General features: G+C 36.6%; 2 protein-coding genes across 7 annotated transcripts; both read left to right on the top strand.

Moving 5' to 3' along the window:
- Window positions 1-5,749: 5,749 nt before the first annotated feature.
- Window positions 5,750-11,415, top strand: LOC132631925 (uncharacterized). Of its 5 annotated transcripts, none has more exons than XM_060347664.1 (7): window positions 5,750-5,959; window positions 6,188-6,261; window positions 6,835-7,615; window positions 8,633-8,691; window positions 9,073-9,201; window positions 9,727-9,862; window positions 10,845-11,415. In XM_060347664.1, the coding sequence occupies exons 3-7, from the start codon at window positions 6,908-6,910 to the stop codon at window positions 11,064-11,066; spliced, it is 1,254 nt and encodes a 417-aa protein (XP_060203647.1). In that variant the 5' UTR covers window positions 5,750-5,959; window positions 6,188-6,261; window positions 6,835-6,907; the 3' UTR covers window positions 11,067-11,415. The 5 variants fall into 5 exon arrangements, with proteins under 5 accessions (XP_060203647.1, XP_060203649.1, XP_060203648.1 ...); XM_060347666.1 differs by having other exon boundaries at window positions 6,197-6,261; XM_060347665.1 differs by lacking the exon at window positions 5,750-5,959 and adding an exon at window positions 5,983-6,036.
- A 6,824-nt stretch (window positions 11,416-18,239) lies between these two features.
- Window positions 18,240-21,049, top strand: LOC132631927 (probable prolyl 4-hydroxylase 12). 2 transcript variants are annotated; one of them, XM_060347672.1, is made up of 7 exons: window positions 18,240-18,409; window positions 19,261-19,377; window positions 19,619-19,676; window positions 19,775-19,864; window positions 20,163-20,220; window positions 20,343-20,515; window positions 20,606-21,049. In XM_060347672.1, exons 1-7 carry the CDS (start codon window positions 18,339-18,341, stop codon window positions 20,954-20,956), a joined length of 918 nt encoding a protein of 305 aa, XP_060203655.1. In that variant the 5' UTR covers window positions 18,240-18,338; the 3' UTR covers window positions 20,957-21,049. The 2 variants fall into 2 exon arrangements, with proteins under 2 accessions (XP_060203655.1, XP_060203654.1); XM_060347671.1 differs by having other exon boundaries at window positions 18,242-18,409; window positions 19,258-19,377.
- The last annotated feature ends 1,040 nt before the right edge of the window (window positions 21,050-22,089 follow it).

Consider the following 22,089-nt stretch of genomic DNA (forward strand, 5'->3'; position numbering starts at 1 on the left):
AGTATTTTCGGCCACCTTTTTAAGTGAAGGGTAAAAATTAAAGACCAACAAATTGAGGAGCAAAAATTAAAGACCAATCCGTATTAAGGGCAATCGTGGAAATTGTACAAAAAAAAAAGTAAGATGAGAAATAAAACAACCGATTCTAAAAGGCCCATCTTATAAATACTTGTAGACTATTTGACCAAACTTATTTTTCACCCAAAAGTACTTTTTTTTAATAATTGTTTATTTTTAAAGAAAAGGGTGGTGTTTGACCAAACTTCTGGAGAAAATAAGTGCTTCTGGAGTAGCAGAAATTGTTTTTCAGAGGCTAAAAAATAGCTTCTGTCCAAATGCACTTTTGAGAAAATATACTTAGAAATACTTTTTAAAAGTTTGATCAAACACTAATTGCTGCTCAAAAATATTTTTTAATAATTAGTCAGAAACAAATTATTTTTTACCAAAAACACTTTTTTTAAAATTATTTTAAAATAAATTGATTTTACAAGCTTGGTCTGTAGTACCAAGCTCACTTTCGATTTGATATATTTATTTGTGTGGCCCGTATTTCCCTTGTCATAAATCAAAACGCTATCCATTTGAACTTCTAGATCATATACTACAATAAATTCTCTTAGTTTGGTTTCTAATAACTGACCTATGATGTATACTCATTATATTTATTTTCATCCCTTGTCATAAATCAAAACGCTATCTATTTGAACATCTAGATCTATAGTACAATAAAAATAAATTCTCTTAGTTTGGTTTCTAATAACTGACCTTTGATGTATATTCATTCTATTTATTTTTATTTATCTAAGGTGGATTTTACACTCCCACTAAAAAATAATGCATATTTTATATAATACCCATATTAATTATTGTGTAGAATTTCAATAGCCTCAGGGATTGAGTTGTTAATATTAAGGGTGAAACAAGTTTTTTTATTTTTATTATTAATATGCTAATGTGGACAAATATAAGCGAAAATTTATTTTTAATATAGTGAACAAATTAAAGTAAATGAAGGGAGTAAATCACAAAGTAGATTAATAGCGTGTTTGCCAAGCTTTTGGGAGTTCAAAAGTGTTTTGTTTCTTCCAAAAAATGCTTATGTCACACCCTAATCTCGCTAGGGTGTGATGGGCACCCGACCCTTACTTAGGGCCGAGCGAACCCTCTGACTCTTAGTACACACATAGTCTCTTCGGACTTTTAAATCAAACAAGAATGAAATACATAATAAAGGCTTTCAGAAACTTTCTTTTCATCGTGCTCAAATCAAGTAAAATCTGTAATCATAAGGAATCTGTAACATAATACATAATGGCACATCGGCTGGTGGAGCCGCTTACAAGACTGACATGCTATACCCACGACTCTGTCTGCAAAATCTCTAACTTCGACCAAGACATCATAGCATAATACTCTGACCCGGCAACACTCCAGGGGCAATTGGAGCCTGCCAATCCCGCTGGAACATCTTCTATAATGGCTTCTACTCATCTGGGTGTACCTGCGCGGCATGAAACGCAGCCCCCGAAGAAAGGGGGTCAGTACGGAATATGTACTGAGCATGTAAGGCATGGAATACAAAAAAGAGGATCATAACTGAAACAGAGATTTACCAGAATCAAGTATGACCCTTTAAAATCATCAAAGCACTTGCCTTTTGAAGTGAAAATCATGTATGTCATCATCATATATCATATATCATATAACGTGCCCCGGCCCTCTAGTGAGGGACGCGGTGAATGAAATCATGTATGTCAATATCATGTATCATATGTGCATGAGACGTGCCCCGACCCTCTATTGAGGGACGCGGTGAATAAAATCATGTATGTCAATGTCATGTATCATATATGCAGGTAACGTGCCCCGGCCCTCTATTGCGGGACGCGGTGAATAGAGTCATCATATGCCATCCTGGCCGCCACCCCGTCATCATGTCATCATATCATATATATATATATAATGTGCCCCGACCCGCAAGTGAGGGACGCGGTGAACAATGCAGAGGAGTACGCACGAGAACATACCCTGGCCCGGGACGCAGTGGAGGATACATTAAGGCATGCACGAGCAGAGTCGTGAGAAACTATATGCACATAAAACAACTTTCAGACTCGATGAATAAGTACACAAACGACATGTGAAAGATCATAAACACGTTTCGAGGCAATTCGAGTTAGTATACGAAAGTTAGGGACATTTTACTACAGAAACCTCTTTGAGCGTTTCAAAAGCTATTTTTGGAAAATCAAAGCAATAATCATATCAAATACCTTTTTGAATATCACTATGGACCAATCAAAATAAAACTCTGGGAACCATACACACGTATCAAGACATAGCAAAACAGCTTTCGGAAGTCAAGAACGTTAGCCATCCTAGTGGCTCTAAGAATAGGAGATTCTTTGAAATCATACATATACTTTGTCTGTTTGTTTCACAAGGATCATGCCAAAAGAAAGAAAGGGTAAGCCTTACATACCTGCTCCACGTCCTATTAGCTACGCTTAATTGTCCAAGCTCGCTATCGCTAGTCTACATGCAAGAAGATTTACACAATCATCAAACACATCGTCACACACTTGTCTTAGTCTTTCAAATAAATTCATTTATAATCTGCCGAAATTTCGGCAGCATTTCCCCTGTAAATACAACCATCCCCGAGAATCCAACTCGGCCAAATTATCAACAACAATCCGAGAATTCAACTCGGTCAAATTATTAACAACAATACCAACGATCATACTAACAACTTCAACAATCAATCCAAAATATATTCTAACATTAACAACCCTTGTTACACAATTCAACGACATTTCATTTATATTCAATTTAATCACATATAGTCAAGCTAACACCAATGATCTCACATTCAAGTGTTAATCCGAAATCATTCTAACATGATTCAAGAACACTTCAAACAATTTACATAATATTCAAAACAACCCAACCAACATACCACTTCACCCGAAACCTTCCGAATTCAACAAGAACAATAACAACACATTTCCTTTCCTTCCAAATTCATAAACTACACCAACAATCTATACATTAACAACTTCATTCTCATAATTATGAGAAACCATACTAATGTCAAATTAACTTCTTCAACAATCCCACAACAATTACAACTTCATTTCAAACCACCCAACCTTCATTTTTATTATGGAATCCACAACAACAACAATCAAACTACTAAATAAAAATCAATTCATCTGATCTTAGCAATATACCCTTATTCGGCCATGACCTATATATACATATTTCATGAATTTCATCCATTTCCACATACTACAACATGCACAAATCATCCATTACACATGAAGGAGAAGATTAAACCTTACCTTTATTCTTTGACTTCTCCACTCGGCTAGGGCTTATGAGTTGCCCAAATGAATGCTTTGCTTACTCCAACAACTCCTCCATGTTGTTAGGGACGTTCCACTTGGTTGAATTACTAGAAGAAAATATTTTTTGATCAATTTTCCATGGCATGAATTTTTTTGGAGCCATGGCCGAATGGCCCTTTCTTTTTTTTCTTTCTTTTTCTTCTTCTCCAAGCTTCTTGAATTTTCTAAGTGTGAAGGTGATGATAAATATGACTAATAAGTCATCTATATATACATATATTATACATCCATGTGGGCCAAAGCCCACCCCACTTGGACGACCACATGGCCCTTTCATGAACTTTCTTGAACTTCTTGTGAAATTCCCATTTTGCCCCTAGCCTTCCACAATATTACCATGAACCATCTTGTGAATTTTCCTTTTTATCCTTAGCCTTTCTCAATATTTCCATACTAATAAACAACTTGCACATTAAAATAATTTTGGAAAATAGTCTTGCCCTTAACTTACCACGACTACCTTGAAATATCCGAATGTACAAAATACGGGCTATAACAACTTATTTTTTTTAAAAAGTGAGGTGTTTAATCAAATTTTGGGAGAAAATAATTACTTTTGAGGAGCAACAAAAGTTGTTTCTTAGAAGCTAAAAAAGTACAGTTTTTTCCCAAAAACACTTTTGAGAAAATACACTTAGAAGTTAGAAGCACTTTTTAAAAGTTTGGCCAAACACTAATTGCTGCTCAAAAAATTTCTTTAAATTAATTTACCAACTACAAATTGCTTCTCACCTAAAAAACACTTTTGGAAAAAACACTTTTAGAAAATAAAATGATTTTAAAATCTTGGCCAAATAGGCTATGATACACTATTATGAAGTGACATCTAAGGGAAGATTTCCAAAATTATTCCAAATGGTAAAGTTATTCAATGTGCGTAAGGAGCTTTATTATTATTATTATTATTATTATTATTATTATTATTATTATTATTTTTTGTTGATTCGTAATGAAATGAATTTAAATCATAAAAATTAGTTCAAATTATAGCAACAACAACATATTTAAATTATAGCAACAACAACATACCCAGTATAATCCCACCAGGTGGGGTCTGAGGAGGATAGAGCGTAAGAAGACCTTGCCCCTATCTTTTGAATGGTAAAGAGGCTGTTTCCGATAGACTACCGACTCAAGGAGAGATGAAAAAGCATCAGTAACAAGAAACATTAATAATAAGCATAATAGCAACAAGATAATATGACGACGTATTAAAAGAAATAGTCACATAGTGTTAGAGGTAAGAACTAGCAATCCAAAATAGTATAGAAAGGCATGATAAAATACTAAAGACCTACAAGAGTAATACTGCGACTATTAGAATGCAAGGATAAGTAAGATAACACTCAAATTCTTACTAACCCTCTACCCTAATCCTAATTCATGTCCTTCATAAACTCCTATCTAAGGTCATGTCCTCGGTAAGTCGGATTTGGGCCATGTCCTGTCTAATCACCTCTCCCCAATACTTCTTCGGCCTACCTCTACCTCTCCTAAAACCGTCCATAGCCAGCCTCTCACACCTCCCTACTGGGGCATCTGCGCATCTCCTCTGCATATGCCCGAACCCTCAATCTCACTTCCTGCATCTTATCCTCCACAGAGGCTGCTCCCTTCTCGCCCCTAATATATTCATTTCTCATCCTATCTCTTCTAGTATGCCCATACATCCATTGCATCCGCATCTTTGCAACTTTTGTCTTCTGAACGTGACAATTTTTGGCTAGCCAGCACTCCGTCTCATACAACATTGTTGGTCTAACCACTACTCTGTAGAACTTGCCTTTAAATTTTGGTGATACCTTCTTATCACACAAGACTTCGGATGCAAGTCTCTATTTCATCCACCCTGCATCAATACGATGTGTGTCATCCTCATCAGTCTCTCTATTTCGTTGAAAAATATACCCAATATAATTTAAACTTTCTTTCTTTTGAATGGCATGAGTACCAAGCCTCACTCCTATGTCAACCTCATGCGTTACGCTATTGAACTTACACTCCAAGTATTCTGTCTTGGTCCTACTCAACCTGAACCCTTTAGATCCAGAGTCTGTCTCCAAACCTCCAACTCAGCATTAACTCCGCTGCAAGACTCGTCAATTAAAACTACATCATCTACGAATAACAGATACAAAAAATAGTTAAATAATATCTTCTCATCTATCAAACTACCCAACACCACCTTATAAAAAGGGTTATGTAGTTTTTTGGCTGGTCCGTTTTCCCTTTCTTTTCTGTTTCCATCTCCTAAAATCTAAATTGGAAGCAAAGGAAAATGAGAAGTGGAAACTATAAATAAAAAGTTCTATGCGTACAAGTTTTCTCTTTTACCCTTTTTCCCTTTTCCATTTTCTTTGGCAACTTCCCTTTCTCCCATAAATCCACTGCACTTTTGAGGAGCAAGGAAAAACACACATAGTAGGAGTAGCTAAAGACAATAAAAACACCAAACACGTAATAAACGATTATCACGACTGTTCGATGAAACAAAATCGACTTTAAAATACTCTCACTACGTTAGCCAAGTGCAAGTTGACTTTCAGGTTAGCTCAAAGCCTCTACCTCCTTTCATTTTCAATTCTTTAAAAGCCAGTTATACACTACAACTCAGCAATATATGGTACACACTTGTCCTGATTTCATTCATTAATTTAATTTCTGGCCCAAAAAAGATGTGAGAGTCCGCGTCTTTGATGTGTTCATTTTCTTGATCACTACCTGAATCTGCTACTTGGGTTTGTCAAAATTTATGCTAATTCTGCTTCTGTTAGGTATTACAGCGTGTTTAACTGCTCAGTTGCCCTAAGGTTGATGGCCCAATTTAGTTAATGTTGAAGACTTAAAGGTATTATCTTTGTACTGCTTCCATTTTTTACCCAATCATAGTTCATGTTACTGTATTAGTGGAAGTTCTAGATGTTAGAAGAAAGGGTCTTTGTAGAATCATGTTCTTCTATTTTCAGCATTCTTGATGCACATAGAACTTGCATATTTTAGTATTTATTTTTTGGCACCAGATGAGATAACTATATTAGCATGTGACTCTCAAGATTCATGTATTTAAATAAATCATCATATTATGAATGTCACTGTGGGAATAAGTCTTTCCTTACTGGTTTGTGACTTGTACGACACTGTCGGATAACTGTAAGATTGTTGAGATTCTCTAGTTTCAAAGAAATCCTAGTTTGCCTTTAAAGACAAATTTGGTAGTATTGGAATGAAGAAGCTCGATTAGAACGTAGTGGATATTGAAGATTCATATAGCCAATCCCAACTAGTTTAGGATTGTGCCACAGTTGATGATTGATCATTGATATTTGTCTGAATGATTGTGAGCTACTCATTTAAGTCGTGGGCATTGTGGCTTTTATACAAGATGTCTTTCAACTTATAATCTGCTACGTTGATCTTGCAGACTTTGGCTATTCTGCTAGTTAATCTCAAGGACATTCTTTATCAATGGTCTAACAGTTAGGCCCTAGGAAATCATGTCGGTTCTCTGTGGTTGCCCCCCTCTCCTTGAATGTGTATACTGTGTAGGATGTGCCCGCTGGGCATGGAAGCGATGCCTCCACAGTGCTGGACATGACAGCGAAAATTGGGGTGTTGCCACAGCTGAAGAATTTGAACCTGTCCCTAGGCTCTGCCGATACATATTGGCTGTATACGAAAATGATCTTAGACAACCTCAGTGGGAACCACCTGAAGGATATGGAATTAATACAGATTGTTTAATTGTGAAGAAAAACTATCCAGATACCGGTGGTCGAGCACCACCCTATCTCTTATATCTGGATCATGATCACGCTGACATAGTTCTTGCTATTAGAGGTCTTAATTTGGCAAAGGAGAGTGATTATGCAGTCTTGTTGGACAATAAGCTGGGAAAACGGAAATTTGATGGTGGGTATGTTCACAATGGGTTACTAAAAGCAGCTGAATTGGTGTTAAATGCAGAATGTGAGGTCTTGAAGCAATTGCTGGAGAAATATCCAAACTATACCTTGACTATTACGGGTCACTCACTTGGGTCAGGTGTAGCAGCATTATTGACAATGGTGATAGCACAAAATCACGACAGGCTGGGCAATATTGATAGGAAAAGAATCAGGTGCTTTGCTATTGCACCAGCTAGATGTATGTCATTGAATCTGGCAGTGAGATATGCAGATGTCATCAACTCCATTGTGCTTCAGGCAAGTTCCTGGATAGTTTTCACTTAGGGTGTGTTTGGTAATTCCAATTTTCTTATGTTTGGTTGGCCTGGTGGTAATTGACTTGAGCCTTGGGGTGCTCCCTTTCAAGGTCTCAAGTTCGAAACCCACTGGGTGCAAACAATTTCTGAGGGCCATCGGACTGGGGTAAAACCCTGAATTACCCGTGGTGCACTTGCGGGAAACTCCTTGCCGAGGGCCTGTGCACCCCCGGGATTAGTCGGGGCTCAAAGAGACCCGGACACCCGGTGCTTAATCAAAAAAAAAAAAATGTTTTGGAAACATTTTCTCTAGGAAAACAAGTTCATTAAAATTGAGGAAAATGACTTCCCTACTAGGAGTGGGGAAAACAAGTTCCATAAGTGGCATTTCAAACTCATTATCTCCTCCCCACCCTCTGCCAGTCCTAAAACCCTACTCCCCACCTCACCCTCACCCCCACTCTATAGTGTTTTCCGAGATTACATATAAATGCCCTTGGAACAATTTTTTTTGCTTACTTACCGAACACCAGAAAATAAGAAAATCACTTATTTTCTTAGAAAATAGTTTCCAGGAATATTTTTTCCATGGAAAACATTTTCCTTCGTACCAAAACACCCTCAATCATCACTTTGGACATTCTTAACCACTCTAGATGGGTACTCTTGGCGTGGCAGCATGTAGCTTTCTACATTTAGTTTCAAGGCCTTGTCAATTTAGCCAACTCTCATCCACTCTGCATAAATAAGCAGATCATGTCCTTTCTTCTGCCTGTGTGCTCTCCATCCTTCTTACAAGGGGAGGTTGATTTATTGGCTTTGGAATATGTGCCTAGAAAGCAAGAAGCTTCTTTTATTGTATAAAATGGTTGCAGAATTTGTTTGCGTTGTTTTTAATCTCTATTTTGATGTCAGTTATCAATATGTCTACTGGTATTTTGGACTTGCTTTGAAGTTTTCTCCAATTGTGCTGGCTGCAAAATTTTTCAATCTAACTCCATCTTCTCTTCTTAAATAGGATGATTTCTTGCCACGGACAGCAACTCCCTTGGAAGATATATTCAAGTCACTATTCTGGTAAAAGATAGTTGAATTTGATCTTGTACTTGCTTTCAAGAGTCCATTCCCTCATTTGGAATAAGAACTTCTGATTCCTCATTTAGAAACTCTCTTGAGGGTGGGGTCCAACTAGGAAGCTTGAGCCCTTCTCTTCTTCGTTTTTTCCTACTCTGGGATTTTGTTCATCTTCTTCTTTATGTTTGTGTGGAAATCCAATTTACTATTTAAAGAAACAGAATCATGTTATTGTGAAGTGTCATTGTACCTGCATTAAGATAAGATTTGGTATAACAGTCATGAAGTGGAGGGTCCAATATTATAGATCCTTTTTTTACATGCTAATGTTAACTCTTCATGAGTAACCTCGTTTATTTTCATTTACTTATATACTTTTTGCAGTTTACCATGCCTGTTATGCCTGAGGTGCATGAGAGATACATGCATCTCAGAAGAGAAGATGCTCAAAGATCCACGCAGACTTTACGCCCCAGGTCGCCTCTACCACATTGTTGAGAGGAAACCTTTTAGGTATTTTCAGACTTTAGGATGTGCTACATGAAATTTTCATAAGTTGTTTCTAGAATATGACTTGGCTATGTATGTGGAAAACAAGAAGTTTAGACACAACCCATCAAATAAACAAGTCCTATGATGGTGGCTGTTATGTAGAATAAGCCTTTTTTATTTTTATGATGGTGGTGTCTGGGCCAGCTTGTCTACCTCAACTATTCTACCGGGTACCTGCTGCCTCCCACTAACACAGCTACCAGGTAACTCTGTCCACCAAGGCTTGGGTAGATATGAATCACCTAGTGTTTTTGTCTCCGCGGGAACTTGAATCATTTATTGTACTTTATACTCGTTCAATACTGTTATGTTTCTGTTTTGAGTAAAAGCATCTAGAGGTTTGGCATAAGAACCACCACAACGATTTGCATAGTACAATACAATCGATAAGGACACCATTTTACACTGCTTTATTTTCTAGTCTACTATTAGGCACATGATTACAACCTCTGATTCCTATACTGCCATGTCTATCCATTAAAACAGATGTGGACGATTTCCACCTGTTGTGAAGACTGCAGTTCCAGTGGATGGGAGATTTGAGCACATAGTTCTCTCTTGTAATGCTACTTCTGATCATGCAATTATCTGGATAGAGAGAGAAGCACGAAGGGCACTGGAAGTAAGTTGTTTGCACTTCTATGACGAGTGATGACTTGTGATATAATTCCAAACAAATTGTACTTTACAACATTTTAGCCTTAGTTTTACTTCTTCTAAAGATGCTAGCTCAGCTGTAGGCTATTTGGAATTCCATAAATTCATGGTTCTGTCACTTTTGTGTATGCCTGCTGCGTTCTGCAATAGACACATACAGACATTTTACTGCTGCACTAACTTTAAACGGTGATGGTTCAAAGTTCAAACTAGCATCTCACGTTTGGAATCCACATCATGGGCTCTCCACCTTATCATCAATGATGATGTTGTCTGTACCCAATCCACCCTTGTAGGGCACTTATGATCTCTTACATCATCAGTTAAGATAGTTTATCAGTGCGATCCTGCTTGGCATAGTTCATCACTCTTAATGGTGGCTGAATACAAGTTGTATCTCTATTGATAAAGACTGGGTAAACCTTTTTTATCGCACAAGTGATCCATGCCTTTCACCTTATTAGTTGTTTCAGCATCAAGTTTCGAAACTTAAAGCAGTAACCATGGTTGCGTCTATTGGTTCCTTTAGTCTATGGAGTGAAGAATTTTAGCAACTTATAAGCTCTTTGGAAATAATTTTAGCACTAATAATATAGTCAACTTTGACTAGCTTGGTATTGATACATAGCTTATTAATAGATTTATAAGATCTTTAAATATTTACGGGGAAATTTGGTAATCATTCATTTTGCTTATGCAAATATTGTTGAATTCGCTTATGGGTAGTTGTTCGGACTTGAATAATGAGGGTTATTTGGCTTGGATATACTTTAAATGAACCACTTGTATCTTGTGATTTCAATTGAACTGTAGAACGAATTTGCTACTTTATTCTATTGATGTGCTCAAAGGAGGTTTTCAATGTATCCTCGTTACCACATGGTAGGTGTTCAAGCTTAAACTGGTTTCGACAATTCTTCACATTCATATTTATTTTGTGCATCCAGTTGATGCAAGTGAGAGATCATGTGACGGAAATTCCAGCAAAGCAAAAGATGGAGCGACAACAGACATTAACTAGAGACCACAACGAGGAACATAAAGCTGCTCTACAGAGGGCTGTCACCTTGGCTGTTCCGCATGCTTTTTCACCTTCTTATTATGGAACTTTTGACAAACTAGGGGAAGAACAGTCTGATAAATCGGTCGGGGATTCATCCACAGGTTAATCAACTAAATGCAAGACCACAGATAACTAGGATGAACTGATTGAGCGTCTATATGAGAAGGATGAGTCAGGTCATATGATTTTGAAGAAATCAAGATCACAATGATAAGAAATGTTGTAGCTTAAGCATTATATATGAGTAGTGATATTTGAAGGAGCATCATTCTTTGATTAAGCCATAATTATTTTAATCTCATTTTGATTGGGTTCTGGTTCTTTTTTTCCTTCTCCTTTTGGTGTGTCAGCTAGTGGCTTGTATGAGTATATTTAGACTTACAGAAAATATGCTGAAGTGGATGTATTTATTAGCCTTTTTCTTGTATAAGATTAATATATGTGAAGATTCTTTCCATGGGGAGCAGCTAAGTAGAGCATAAGGAGTTAACTGCTGAAAATATTTCTATGGACCACAGGATGAACGCCACTGTTGCTGTTCCATAATTAAACTAGTTATAGACAAGGATGCATCATTTCAATTGTTTTTCTGGAGATGCATCTTTTTTTTCCTTCATGAGAGAATATTCCATGTAGAAAATGCATCTTTGTTGGGTTTATTTCGTCGAATGAGATGATAATTATAGAAAGAACAAACTGTCAGAGGTTAATATAGTTTCTGCTATGAAATCTCCAGACCTTATTACCCATTTATCCTATTCTTTTCTTTTTAAAATTATCTTAAGAAAAGCATTTCGTAATGTTGCTAAAAATTATCTGGTAAAGTAACTAACAGAAAAGCTAAATGGAGTAAAGTGTAGTTTTTTTGGACATAAACAAGTCTAAATTTACACTGTCATCACTTGAAAGGTAAAACAGAAAACTATCTATATAAAAATTAAGGCAAAATAAATTGACCCTTAAACTTCAAATGTCGATATCACGTTTAAACTTTACTAGTAACCTATTACACATCAAATATATAAAAAAGTGATATTATTTACCCCTGAGAGCTGATAATCAGTCACATGGTGAGAGGTATCCACACTCTCTCACCACATTATCTCCATGTCAACACCACATCATAAATATAAGAGGGTGCAATGAAATTCCCCCCCCCCCCCCCCCCCCACCCCAACCCCCAAACCCTTCTTCTTCATTTGCACCAGCGCCCCCGCCGCCCAACCCCAAACCCCACTTCTTCTTCTTCTTCATTTCCTCCACCCTCACACCACCCCCACCTCCAGAACCCTTCTTCTTCGTCATTCCACCACCTTGACGCCCTTTTCTCCTCCAACTTCACTGCCGCCCTCGATGCCGACCAAATGGATTCAAAACTTAATCAACTTGATGTGAATGATTTGCCAGTGGATGGTTTTTGACATGATAATACCAAGAGAATAGAGGTAAAAATACCAGTGGATGGTTTTTGACATGAAAGAAAATTTTTGACTGGAAAAATGAAAGCTCGCTGGACTTTTTTTTCCGGCCAACACCCATTAATGTTATCCATTTTTTACGATAAAGGTAGCTTTTCCTTCCAAATGGGAAAAACTAAGAACAAAATTTCTCCCCATGGAGTGGAAGAGAAGGGGGAGGAGACGAGCTCGTCGGAGCTCCGGCGGAGGTGGGTGGGGTGGGGGTTACAAAAAAATTGAATTTTACAATTAAAAAAAAGGAAAAATAAATAATATATAACTAAAACGCGCCTCCTTTTTTATTATTTTTTATATATTGTGCCACATCAACTCTCAGGGTAAATAATATCACTTTTTATATATTAGGTGTGTAATAGATCACTATTAAAATTTAAGTGCGATATTGACATTTGAAGTATAATTTAAAGGTCAATTTATGTCTTTTGCCTTTAAAAATTAATTAGTAATTTTAAGAGAATAGAAAACAATTTTCTATAATAGGTCAAAAAATATTAGTATTTAGTAGTGTAAGAATTTTTTTTATATTATCAATGCATATACCTGAAACTCAAATAAAATGATATACATTTGAAAAGGTAATGGTATTTTACAATGCCTAAGGAAAAAAGAAAGACCTACCTTTAAGACAAAAGAAGCAATTAATAGAGTCCGACACTTTTGTAACCCATTTTTTTTTTTTTTTTGGAACCAAACTAACCCGTTAAAAAAACAAAAAAAAATCAAAGTAGCCTTTACGCACAGTGCGTGAAACCCCTAACAAAAACCCCTCCCATTTCCAGCATACTCTTCTCTTTCATTTCCTCCATTTTCACTCTTTCAATATACTTTTGCACTCCCAAAAACATGTCTCAAAGTTTTGAAACTTCAAAGTTTGCTATACAACCCGATATTTGTGAATGCGGTTATTAAACTAAAAACATCAAAGACCCAAGATAATTCGGGTCGCCGTTTTTGGCATTGTAAAGTGCCCGAAGTAAGTGTTTTTACATTTTTTAGTGTTTTTTTTTTTTCAAATTATCCACATATCCAAATACTATCAATGATGATATTATTTGAATTTAATTCATATTACGCAACATTTCAATGCGCAATATAACATGATTTGACAACACATCATGCATGCCAATTTCAGCTTTTTATGGCACATAAAGGACCGATTTGACAATACAATGGTGCATTTTTTTACCGTTTAGAGACTACTGCGCAACATTTCAATGCGCAATAGGGGTTAATATGAATCTATTTAAGAAGAATGTTGGACGAGGTAAAAACTCATCCATTTCATAAGTTTAAGTCTCTTAAGTCATTAAAAAAAACCTCTCTTAAGTCATTCAAAAATAATAATAATCAAACTTCCTACAAAAAATGGCTCAAGATATTCCACCAGTTAAGGTTTCACTACAATGAGATGGTATTATCCTTGATGACAATAGTACAGTTCGTTACAATAAAAGACCAAACGTTCATGTTAAATGTCCACTTGAAATGTTTTATGAATCACTAGTCACTTACATATATGAAAAAATGAACGTTAATCCAGATGAGTATGAAATCTCTATAATAGGTAGATATCCACAATCAATTTCCCATGGTATACTGCTTTATGGTAGGCATTATATCAATGATGATGATTCTTTGAGGGATTATTTGAATGTGCCAAAAGAATTAAAACATTTAGTCGCCCTTAATGTTCTTGAGATGTATGTTGACAAGATACCCCGAGAGGTCCCGCAAGAACAGCCCAGTCAAGTTAACACGTATGGAGATATTAGTTCCTACGGGGACATTTTGAGTGGCGAGGTGCCGCTGGAAAATCTTACCCAACAATTTAATCAAACTTGGTAAATATACATTCTTATATTATTATTTTGTGCAGTAGCACGTGTTTATTTTCTATATTGGTAAATAACCATTTTTAAATCTTTGTAGGGGTTATAGACCTGATACGAGTAATAATGGGCAATCATCTCAATTTAGTGGAGCAGCTCATTATTATCAAAACTCTCAGTTCAGTGGATCTGATTATTATAATAATTCTCAGTTCGGTGCAGCTGATTATTATCAAAACTCGCCAGTGGTACCAACTGTGGATGAAATGCAGTCCTCTCAGTTTGGTGGAGTTGATCATTCTCCACACCATGCTCATTCTCAATATGTGTAGGTTCATCACCTTGATGTTAAATAATATATATATATATATATATATATGTATGTATGTATATTTGAATTTGGAATTTAACATATGCTTTTTATCGTGTAGGAGGAGGCCTTTCTTAGATGGCGTTGATTGTCCAAGTTATGTGGATACATCAGAGAGTGATGGCAATGAACCAACTAATAATGCAGAGGTATCCGATAATGAAGATAGTGAAGGGGATGAAGAAGATACACATTTTAGTCCTTAGAACCAACTCACCACCACGTACCACCTCCGATGGCGGAAAACCCAATTCCTGACAGACATTATATCAATGATGATGCGCAAAACACACTTGTGATATGGGACAAAGTCGAGCAGATTATTTCAATTTAGATATAAACATGATTACTCATGTGTTACTTAAAGACATTGAGGAAACTCCAAGGTAACTTATCTGACCTAGTACATTATATATCTTATAGCAATTAAAATGTCATTGCTAAATGTTGTTTGTTTAAACTTATGCAGGATGCCCATCAAAACTTGTATTAGCATGGTCCACTCCAAATATGGTAAAATCATAAGCAAGAGAAAGGGATTTCTCGGGCGTAGACGTGCTTTTGAGATGATCTTTGGAACTTGAGAATCCTCTTTTCAGGCGTACTCTCTTCTCTTTAGGCTCCGAGTTCTTTTTGGGACGGGGTATATGGAGGATTTACAACATGCTAATCCTGGTACTGTTGTACAGTGGCCGCTTTTGGAGGGCAGAATTTTCGACTTCGGTTTTTGGGCATTCAAACCAAGTATTGATGGTTTTGTTCACTGCCGGAATGTGATATCGATAGATGGGACGCATGTATATAGTCGATATGACATTAAGCTCCTAATTGCAGTAGGTATGGATGCCAATGGGTTAATATTCCCTATTGCTTTCGCAATTGCCGCCAACGAGAGCAACGAGACATGGGGGATGTTCTTGACTCATCTAAAAACTCATGTTATTAAGGGTCGTCAGGGCATATGTGTCCTATTGGATTGTCATAAAGGCATATTGCACAATATGCATACTCTGGAAGGGTGGCAGCCTCCACATGCTTACCATCGATATTATTTAAGGCACTTAAAGACTAATTTGCAAACAAAGTTTGAAAATGGAACTGTAAACAAATTGATGTGGGGGGCTGCGATGCAACATCAACAAAGAAAATGGGCTGCAAAAAGAGGCATATGTTTGGTTGATGAAATTAGAAGTTGAAAAATGGACGCTTTATGTTGATGGAGGAAGGAGACGGGGCATGCTCACAACGAACAGCTCAGAGTCTTTCAATGGACTCCTCAAATCTACTCGAGGACTACCTGTCACCGCAATGGTAAGACTAACTTTCAAGCGGGTCGTGGAGCGATTTGCGGATAGGACAAGACAGGCCAGAGCCATATTAGCCGAGGACGGAACATGGATGCCAAAGCCTACAAAAAGATGGAGCACCATAGAAGAAAGGCAGATGGCCACCAAATGACTGAGTATGACGTCGTTCAACGAGTGTATAAAGTTAGAACGGGTTATTACAACGGTAAAGGAGGAAATAAACATATCGTTACTGAGCGTACAAAATCATACACTTGTGGTAAATGGCAAACGTACCACATGCCATGTTCTCATGCAGTCAAGTGCTTTGAGAGAATAGCCAGAAATGTAACTGATTACGTGGCGGAGGAATATAAGGTCGTAAAATACCTTAGAGCATATTCCAGCCACTTCCATCCCCTTGGTAATCAAGCTTATTGGCCAGCCGCGCCGTTTTCTATGATTGCGAACAAAAAGCATATCCGTAAATTGGGAAAAACAAGCTAACCCGTTATCATAATCAAACGGATATTAGCGAAAAGACTTACTCTCGCTGCTCGACATGTAAGCAATTTGGGCATGATAAGCGTTCATGTGGGCAAAACTCCCGTGGTGGCAGCACATCTGGAAGTAGAAGAGTGTCTAGAACTTGATTTTTTTTTTTAAGTCTATTGTAATTTAATGATGTATTTCGTTGCTAATGTAATGAAATATTTTTCAATTATTATGAACCTCTCGTATTGGATGCATTATTTTTAAATATTATAGTTATTTTTGCACATTCAAAAGGTGCAGATTACACAATACAATAACAAAATAAAAAAGACATAAAAGAAAAAAACAATTTAATGCAAAGCAGAGTATTTTTTTCTTTTCTATCTTTCTTGAACCAGATGAAAGTTGCCGAGATGAGAATGTTGAGATGGATGTGTGGGCACACTAGGAGCGACAGGATTAGAAATGAGGCTATTCGGGATAAGGTGGGAGTGGCCTCGGTGGAAGACAAGATGCGGGAAATGCGACTGAGATGGTTTGGGCATGTGAAGATGAGAGACATAGATGCCCCAGTGCGGAGGTGTGAGAGGTTAGCCATGGATGGTTTCAGAAGAGGTAGGGGTAGGCCAAAGAAATATTGGGGAGAGGTGATTAGACAGGACATGACGCAGTTACAACTTACCGAGGACATGACCTTAGATAGGAAGGTGTGGAGGACCCACATTAGGGTAGAAGGCTAGTATATAAGTCTCGTTATTTTTCCTTATTAGTAGGCACATTAGCGCATTATAATTTCTTGTGCTTTGATTTATGTTATTATTTGCTACTTTCTGTACTTTGATTACTCTATTTTATCTGTGCCGCTTTCGTGATTTGCATTTCCATATCGCTTTGAATTCCTTGATTATCCTGTTTTACTGTGTCGCTTGCATTATTTCATTGCAATATCGTTTTAAATCTTTTAACCTTATCTGACCCCCTTTTTATGCTTCTATTGAGCCGAGGGTCTCTCGGAAACAGCCATCCTACCTTGGTAGGAGTAAGGTCTGCGTACATTATACCCTCCCCAGACCCCAAGATGTGGGATTTCACTGGGTTGTTGTTGTTGTTGTTGTTGTTGTATCTTTCTTGAACCAAAAAAGAACTTTCATAGCTTTAGGAGTAAAACAAAAGAGATTAATCAAAACCCTATAAAATATAACACTTAAACCTAAATATAACAAGTTTCAAACGTACTTCGGAGCACTTTACATCCCCTAAAACGACGATCCAAATGTATATGTATACTTGATGTAATGAGCCGATATTATTGTACACTAAAAAAAAATTAAGTTCTATATACAATTTTTATATTCCGGTGTTTTGAAACGTGACTAATCTTCGGTCAAAGTACAGAAAAAAGCTTAATTTTGAGTTTGATTTCCAAAGAATAAAAGTTGGGGTCGGGGGGGGGGGGGGGGGGTGGAAGATACTTTGGTTTTTTTTTTTAACGGGTTAGTTTGGTTCCAATTTGTTTTGTTTTTTTTTGGGTTAAAAAATTCCGGACCCCAATTAACATGTTTCATTGCCTATCTGCTGCTTACGCATACCGTTTCTTGGGCTAAAAATTGAAATACGGAGTATCAATTTATTTTAGTGAAATCGCAATTTGTTATTTAAAATATTTGAGAAAATCACAAACCAAAAATGAAAACAGAGAAGAATTATGGTTTCTCCAAAAAAAAAAAAAAGAAGATAGAAACAGATGGCAGCAAGGCATTGTGCCACGTACTGTAGGAGCATGGAGTTTCATGGTCCTCTTTAATTGAGTGACTTGAAACTTCATAGATCCATTTCTAAATTCGAACAACCCCTGTCAGTAAAACTCTGCATTTCCCAAAAAAGAAAGCCCTCACTTTCCTAAATTTCTCTGATTTATCAATGGCCAGCTTTCTTTGGGTCTTTATCTTCTTGGTTCTGGGGATCAGTTCTGAGGTTCTTTTCGCCGAAAAGTCAGTAACATTATCCTACTTTCCTCCCTGCATTTTAATCTTATAATAATCTTTGATTTCTCTTGAGTTCTTCAGTAATTGGTTACTCTATATTAATTGCTACGTTTGTTCATGATTTTTTTATATAAACCTCTCTTGATCTGAGTTCATCATGTAATCTTTTTTTTTTTTTTTTGGTTATTCATAGTTTTTGATATATTTAGTTCTAAGGTTGCTTAGCAGTACGGTTGAGATAATTATAAAAACCTTCATGTAATTGAGGTGATTTATTTAACTTTTTTTTTTTTTCCCGTAGACAGCTTCATTAAATCTTTCAAATGTTGGTAAGACGCCATTACCTCATTTACAACCACCTCGGAAAGTAGAATCCCAAGAAATCTTATAGAAAAGGGAAATAGAGAATTTTGCTAGATTATGAGCTAGCACATTCCATGTTCGAGGAATATATACAAGCTTGATATCTTCAAAAGAACTCAATCAGGTGATTTATTTAATTCGATAGGAGTATTTTTGCGCATTGCAGAAACTGCATACGGCCACAGGAGTATGTTGCCCTTTTTCTATCCCCCTTTAGGTTTCGGTCTTTTAAGCTAAAAATTGGCAGCTTCTATGAATCTGTCAAAATTCCGATTTTTAGCGTTGGGAGTTTGAAAAAGAACCTGATTTATCATATTGGACTGTACATGTGGTTTCCTGAGGAGACATTTTTTGACTGTACTGTAGAAGATGTATTACTGAATGAGTTATAGTAAGCTGCATATTTATAAATGTAAGAACAGCAATAATGACCACAAGTTTTGAAGTTATTTTAATAAACTGTGCTTTACATGATTACCAATTTGTTTCAGAAGTCGAAAAGAATTGAGGGGCAATGAGGTGAATGGGGATGGCATTATAAAGTTGGGCCATCCTGTACGCTCTAATAGATTTGATCCCTCACAAGTCGTTCAACTCTCGTGGCAACCAAGGTCAGGTAGTCTATTCAATCATTAACCGTGTTGCTTCTACAATGTTTTGTGGCATGTAAAGAAATTTCATAAGTGCAAAGGCGGGGTCTAAGTAAGTTACACACAAAAAGGGAAGAAAAGTTTTCTTTGTTACGTTGGTGTGATGAAGGCATGTTTGTTTGGCTTCCTGGTTTTCTTGATGAGATTACTTGAATAATTCTCTGTATGGAGAAATAATGGACATTTTTTTTTCTTGAAATAGGGTTTTCTTCTATAAAGACTTTCTGTCAGCAGAAGAGAGTGATCACTTGATCTCTTTGGTAAATCAGTGCCTCGCAACTTGTAGTGCTATTCTTTTTTTTTTTTTTGGCTTACAAAGTTCTCTAAAATGTGTCTTCGTATGAATGCATGTTTGTAGGTGCATGACAAGAGAAATAGCTCCACAAGTGATAATGCTTCAGTGGATGCAGAGAAGCTTCCAACCATGGGTATTCCTCTAGATGCAGAGGTAAGTTCTTTGTTATCCACAGGGTGCTTTATTTGTTCTAATGCTTCTTTAGAGCATAGATGTGACCAAGCAATTATGTTAAGACAATCTTTAGCACCTAAAATACATTACTTTATGTAGAAAGTCTTTACCTTGTAAATTGAAGATCTTAGTTTATTTTATGCATTAGGGTTATATAAATTCTGCTTACCATGACAATGAACTCCATGCTCACTAAATTTGCTGGAGAGAGAGCAGTTCGTGTTGATAAAACTCCGTACTCAGTACTCATAACACGTTTCTTGATAATTAATTCTAGGATCCTATTTCCTCAAGGATTGAAGAAAGGATCTCAGCTTGGACCTTTCTGCCTAAAGGTAGATTTTTCTGCTAGACATATTAAGTTATCATTTTTTTTTTCTAGGTACCCCTCCCAACTGAAGGTTTTAGGTCCACCTTTTCAGTGTTATATGACTTACCGCTACATCCTTGCCTTTAGGAAACAGCAGGCCGTTGCATGTTCTGCACTCTGGGCGTGAGAATTTAAAGGGGAATTATGGTTATTTTGACAGGGACACCGCACTTAAGTCCAACGAACCATTAATGGCCACTGTCATTTTGTATCTATCAAATGTGACACAGGGTGGTCAGATCCTCTTCCCTGAGTCAGAGGTAAAAGAGAATGCTTTTTGTAGTTGGTTTCGTAATGTCATATTTGCTGTTTGTTCTTTAATCCTGATTTATAAGAATTTTTTGGTGCAGAATAAGATCTTGTCCGACTGTATGGAGAGCATTGATATCCTGAGACCAACTAAAGGAAATGCAATTTTGTTCTTCAATGTCCACCTTGATGCATCTCTTGACAGGAGTAGCTCTCATGCAAGATGCCCTGTCATTGAGGGTGAAATGTGGTATGCCATCAAATTCTTTTATCTCAGAAGTATTACTGTACAAAAGGATCCACTACAATCAGATGATGACACCAGTTGTACAGATGAAGATGATAACTGTGCTCGATGGGCTGCTACTGGAGAGTGTGAAAGAAATCCTGTTTTTATGGTTGGTTCCACTGATTATTACGGTACATGTAGGAAAAGTTGTAATGCATGCTAATTCTCCATTTAATGTTATATGTGCTTTGACTGGTTTTTGTTTTTGACAAAAGCTTCTGATTATATAGTCAAGAATTACTCTCTTTTTTTTTTTTTTTTTTGGCCAAATATATTGTGCTAAGTGTGGCAAACAGATAGACTGTTGGCTCTAAGCTGCTGAAGACTTGGCCTTTCCCCTGTAATAATCAGTGACATTAATTTTTTTTTTTTTTTCCTAATAACAAGTCCCTTAGCTGCCAATGAACTTATTAAAAAAGAAGTCCATTATCTGGCAATGAGGAGAGAATTTTGCCTAAATTCTCTTGGTTGACTAATTATATTCCCAATCCTTTTGTGGTCTGTTAGGTTTTTTATTCTTCCAGGTTTAGATGCTTCACTTCCAGCTAAGTTGATAAGGCCTATTTCATTTTAAATAACCTCTCATTAGAATTTCTGAAACTTATCATTGAAAACTCATTCAGGAATGTCTCTGGTGACCTCTAGAAGCTGCAAAAGGTCAAACATAACTGAGTTGCCACCAATAAAGTTGAAGCAACCTCATGTGCCGCCAAATTGGGGAAAAAAATATTAATGGGTAGGGTTTATAATTATATATCAACTATCCATAGAAATTTTAACTAGCGGTGTAACATGGCAGAGCCAGGAGTTCTAATTTATGGGTTCTAAATAATAACTCTTTTATTTATTGCATTTTGGAGATATTTTTTGTATATATCAAATGAAATTAAATACAAATACACGATTTGAGCCAAAGCTATGAGATTCTGCCAAAACCACCGATGACTAAGGGTGGCTCTGCTCTTGTAATAACTTAATGTGTCATCGCAGGTTATTTATTTTATGTTATATAATAGTTGTACTTGCTATTACGGGTAGTGTAATCACAAGTAATATTATCGTAATATTATCTGATGGTCTAGAAATAAGTTACACGGTTAGTGACACAAAACTTAAAGAAAAGAAGTTATCACACACAGAATACATAACTTAGTACTTTGAAAGAGGAGAACAAACGACTCCATTGCCCAAGATACTATAATTGTTTTTAACATCACTTGTAAAAAGAAATGTTTATAAGCTGCAAAAGGTCAAACATGACTGAGTTGCCACCAATAAAGTGGAAGCAAACTCATG

Source organism: Lycium barbarum, chromosome 3, assembly GCF_019175385.1.
Source record: "Lycium barbarum isolate Lr01 chromosome 3, ASM1917538v2, whole genome shotgun sequence".
NCBI classification, from domain to species: domain Eukaryota; kingdom Viridiplantae; phylum Streptophyta; class Magnoliopsida; order Solanales; family Solanaceae; genus Lycium; species Lycium barbarum.

Coding starts and splice junctions, on each gene's coding strand:
- LOC132631925 (XM_060347664.1), top strand. CDS start 6,908: ATGTCGGTTCTCTGTGGTTGCCCCCCTCTCCTTGAATGTGTATACTGT. Junction 9,202..9,726: donor GTTGAGAGGAAACCTTTTAG/GTATTTTCAGAC, acceptor CCATTAAAACAG/ATGTGGACGATTTCCACCTG. Junction 9,863..10,844: donor AAGCACGAAGGGCACTGGAA/GTAAGTTGTTTG, acceptor TTGTGCATCCAG/TTGATGCAAGTGAGAGATCA.
- LOC132631927 (XM_060347671.1), top strand. CDS start 18,339: ATGGCCAGCTTTCTTTGGGTCTTTATCTTCTTGGTTCTGGGGATCAGT. Junction 19,378..19,618: donor CAACTCTCGTGGCAACCAAG/GTCAGGTAGTCT, acceptor TTCTTGAAATAG/GGTTTTCTTCTATAAAGACT. Junction 19,865..20,162: donor GTATTCCTCTAGATGCAGAG/GTAAGTTCTTTG, acceptor AATTAATTCTAG/GATCCTATTTCCTCAAGGAT.